At 57.8% G+C, this 2,899-nt stretch overlaps 1 protein-coding gene across 1 annotated transcript; it reads right to left on the reverse strand.

Moving 5' to 3' along the window:
* Positions 1–873: 873 nt before the first annotated feature.
* On the reverse strand, positions 874–2,536 carry LOC127777287 (AP2/ERF and B3 domain-containing protein Os01g0693400). The gene has a single exon (XM_052307266.1). The coding sequence runs from the start codon at positions 2,321–2,323 to the stop codon at positions 1,136–1,138; it is 1,188 nt and encodes a 395-aa protein (XP_052163226.1). The 5' UTR covers positions 2,324–2,536; the 3' UTR covers positions 874–1,135.
* Positions 2,537–2,899: the final 363 nt, after the last annotated feature.

The following is a 2,899-nucleotide window of genomic DNA, read 5'->3' on the forward strand; positions in this document are numbered from 1 at the left end:
TCAATTCGAGATCGATCACAGCAAGATTCAGATATAGCCGGTACCATTGCCAACAATCCTACCTCAGGCTGAGCTGGAGGTAGCTGCTAGCCTGCTAGTGGTAGTGTACTCACTACCATGGCTAGTTACTCCTACAGTATCAAGCATGATATACTGGCACTCTGATCACCTCTCGACGTCAATGTGTTGCACATGCCAAAAGATCACGCCTTGCATGCAGCTGATTAAACTAATCAAGGCACGAACAGGCACCTAACCGAGCTCATCTGGATAGCTAGAGACCACCACCCACCATACCATACCATTCCTTCCCCCCAGCTTGCGATTTGTTGCAATGCGGCGCCAGGACCAGCAAAAGCATGCGCGATAAGCTTAGATACCGTGGGAACAGAGCAGTAGTACTTGCAACGCGTTGCTTTTGTTCATTTCCAGATCTCTCTCTCTCTCTCTCTCTCTCTCCTTTTCTTTTAAATTTTCTTTTTTATCTTCTCTATTGGCGAGCATATCCCTGCAAAAGTCACTGTTTCCGGCTTCCCACCTGTTGCTGATAAGTTTAGCATATCATGTCTACAGCTACGTGTGTCAGTGTGTGCAATTTGTGCATGCATGCCGCCATGGGCGCGCCCATCAGATAGCTCCAGGCCACCACGAGCTTTCCCTTTCCAATCAAACAACAAACATAGGGCACCCCCCGGGACATGCATGCACCTGGGGCAAAGGTGCAGGTAGAGAGAGAGATCATCGGTCTCGGCACACAACACGTCACGTCTCGCGGACTGCACAAACGCATCAGAGAAGCTAAAGGAGAAAAAGAAGCTGCAGATGGGGAAATATCTCCAGTGGTTGTGGTTAATTGACATTTGACAGATATGATGATGGATAATTTCAAATGTTTCTTCTTCTTCTTGTGTGTCAGTTGGTCTAGCCTTCTAGGGCTATGCTTCATTAGTGTACACTTGGGATGAAAAGATTTACAGCAAAGCAAGCAAGAACATGGGCGAATAAATTAACAAAAAAAACCAAGTGAGATTAGTAGATAGGATCAACAAGGGACTAAGCTAGCTACCACCTGAATTATGATGCATGGGAGCAAAAAAGACACTAGCTAGAGAAGATCGAGCTAATAGTGCTAACTCTATACTAGTGCCAGCTCTATGCATTGCTTCTTGAACGCCGCCGCTTGTGGAGGCGTCGTCGCCGCCAAGTCCCTGGCTCTCTTGCACCCGGCCATCTGTTCGACCGGCGCCGGCGCCGGCGCCGTGAGCAGGTCCACGCCGAAGAGCCTGACGGCCTTCACCGGCGACGGCGCTGGCTGATCAGCGGGCGACGCGAGGGCGGCGCCGGTCGACCGTACTAACTTGCAGTCGATGAAGAGCTTGCCGTCGTCGCCGGCACTGGCGGCGGAGCGGTAGAAGCCGACGACGTCGCCGGCGTGGAGGCCCTTCTCCTTGACGAAGCGGCTCCAGCCCTTGGTTAGCACGTAGCTCTGGCTGCTGTTCCAGTACGAGTACCGGAACCGCCACACCTTGCCGGCGGCGTCCTCGAAGTTGAGGAGGACGCCCTTGCTCTCGCCGCCGGCGGACGGGAGCTGTAGCGGGAAGTGCTTCTCGGCGTGCTGCTTCGGTATGACGAGCCTGTTCAGCTTGCCCACGTCGCTCGGGGTGACCGTCTTGTCGAACAGGTGGTCGCGCGCCGCGGCGGGCGCGAAGGGGGAGCGGGGCGACGAGAGGTGGCCGTTGGAGAGGGAGGCGGTGGTGGTCGCGGCCGACGGCGTGGAGGCGGCGAAGGCGCGCTTGCTCTGCGCGAGCTCGTCGAAGTAGGTGTGCTTGCGGAGCATGTCGACGACCTCGGTCTTGGAGCGCGTGGCGAGGAAGCGAAGCTCGGCGGCGGCGTCCGGGTCGGCCTCGGCGAGCGGGCGGAAGTTGGTGACGGCGTCGCGGCCGCGGAAGCGCTGCGCGGCGACGTCGTAGGCGCGCGCGGCGTCGTCCTCCCCGGCGAACGTGCCGAGCCACACCCGCTGGTGCCGCTCGTAGATCTGCGCGCCCCACCTCCCGTTGGGCTGCGGCACGACGCCCTTGAACTTGGACGACGGCAGCTTCCCTCCCGCACCGCCGGCACCGCCGCCGCCGCCGCCGCACACACGTCCCCCGGACCCGGAGTCCGCCTCCGCGCCAGGCTCGGCCGCGTCCACCACCGCGCTCGCCCCGCTCCCCATGCGCTCCAGCGGCGCCGTCTCCGCCGCCGCGGCGGCCAACGCCCTCAGCTTGTCCGTGGACGAGCCGCCGCTGTTGGTATCATCCACCAGGCAGCTGGAGCTGTCCATTTCAGTAGACCTCACACACTAGCACACTCCTACTCTCCTCTACCCCAGTACGGACGGATGCAACTCAACTCGACTCGAACTATCTCTTGCTTCCTTCTGTTGGCGATGCTATAGGCGGCAAGCGTAGGATAAGTAGGAGAGGAGGGAGCGAAGGGGGAGGAGGGATATATAGGAGCGGTGGGTGGGGGGTGTGGGTGGGTGGTTTGGCTTGCGATAGATGCCGGAATGTGTTTGTGTATGGGGGCAATGGGGGCTACCATACTGCGCCCCCTATACGGCTATACCATGTCCGCGTGGAGGGAAGGAGGAGGAAGCAGATGGTTTGCTATACTACTTTTGTTCTGGTGTGTGTGTGTGTGTGTGTTTTTTTATCTTTTCCTCTTTTCGGTGGCTGGAACCGTATAAAAAATGCCCTGCTGTTGTGTTGGACTTTGGATAGAACGACGTCACGGCACAGGGGAGATGAGGGAGGGAGTGGCAAGTGTTGGTTTGTGGGGGCAGTCAGCTCAGCCCATGGGTACCGCGGGATGGCTTCATCGAGAGCTGGTAGCTGGATAAAGATGGAGGATAGATTGT

Source organism: Oryza glaberrima, chromosome 1, assembly GCF_000147395.1.
Source record: "Oryza glaberrima chromosome 1, OglaRS2, whole genome shotgun sequence".
In the NCBI taxonomy this organism is placed as follows: domain Eukaryota; kingdom Viridiplantae; phylum Streptophyta; class Magnoliopsida; order Poales; family Poaceae; genus Oryza; species Oryza glaberrima.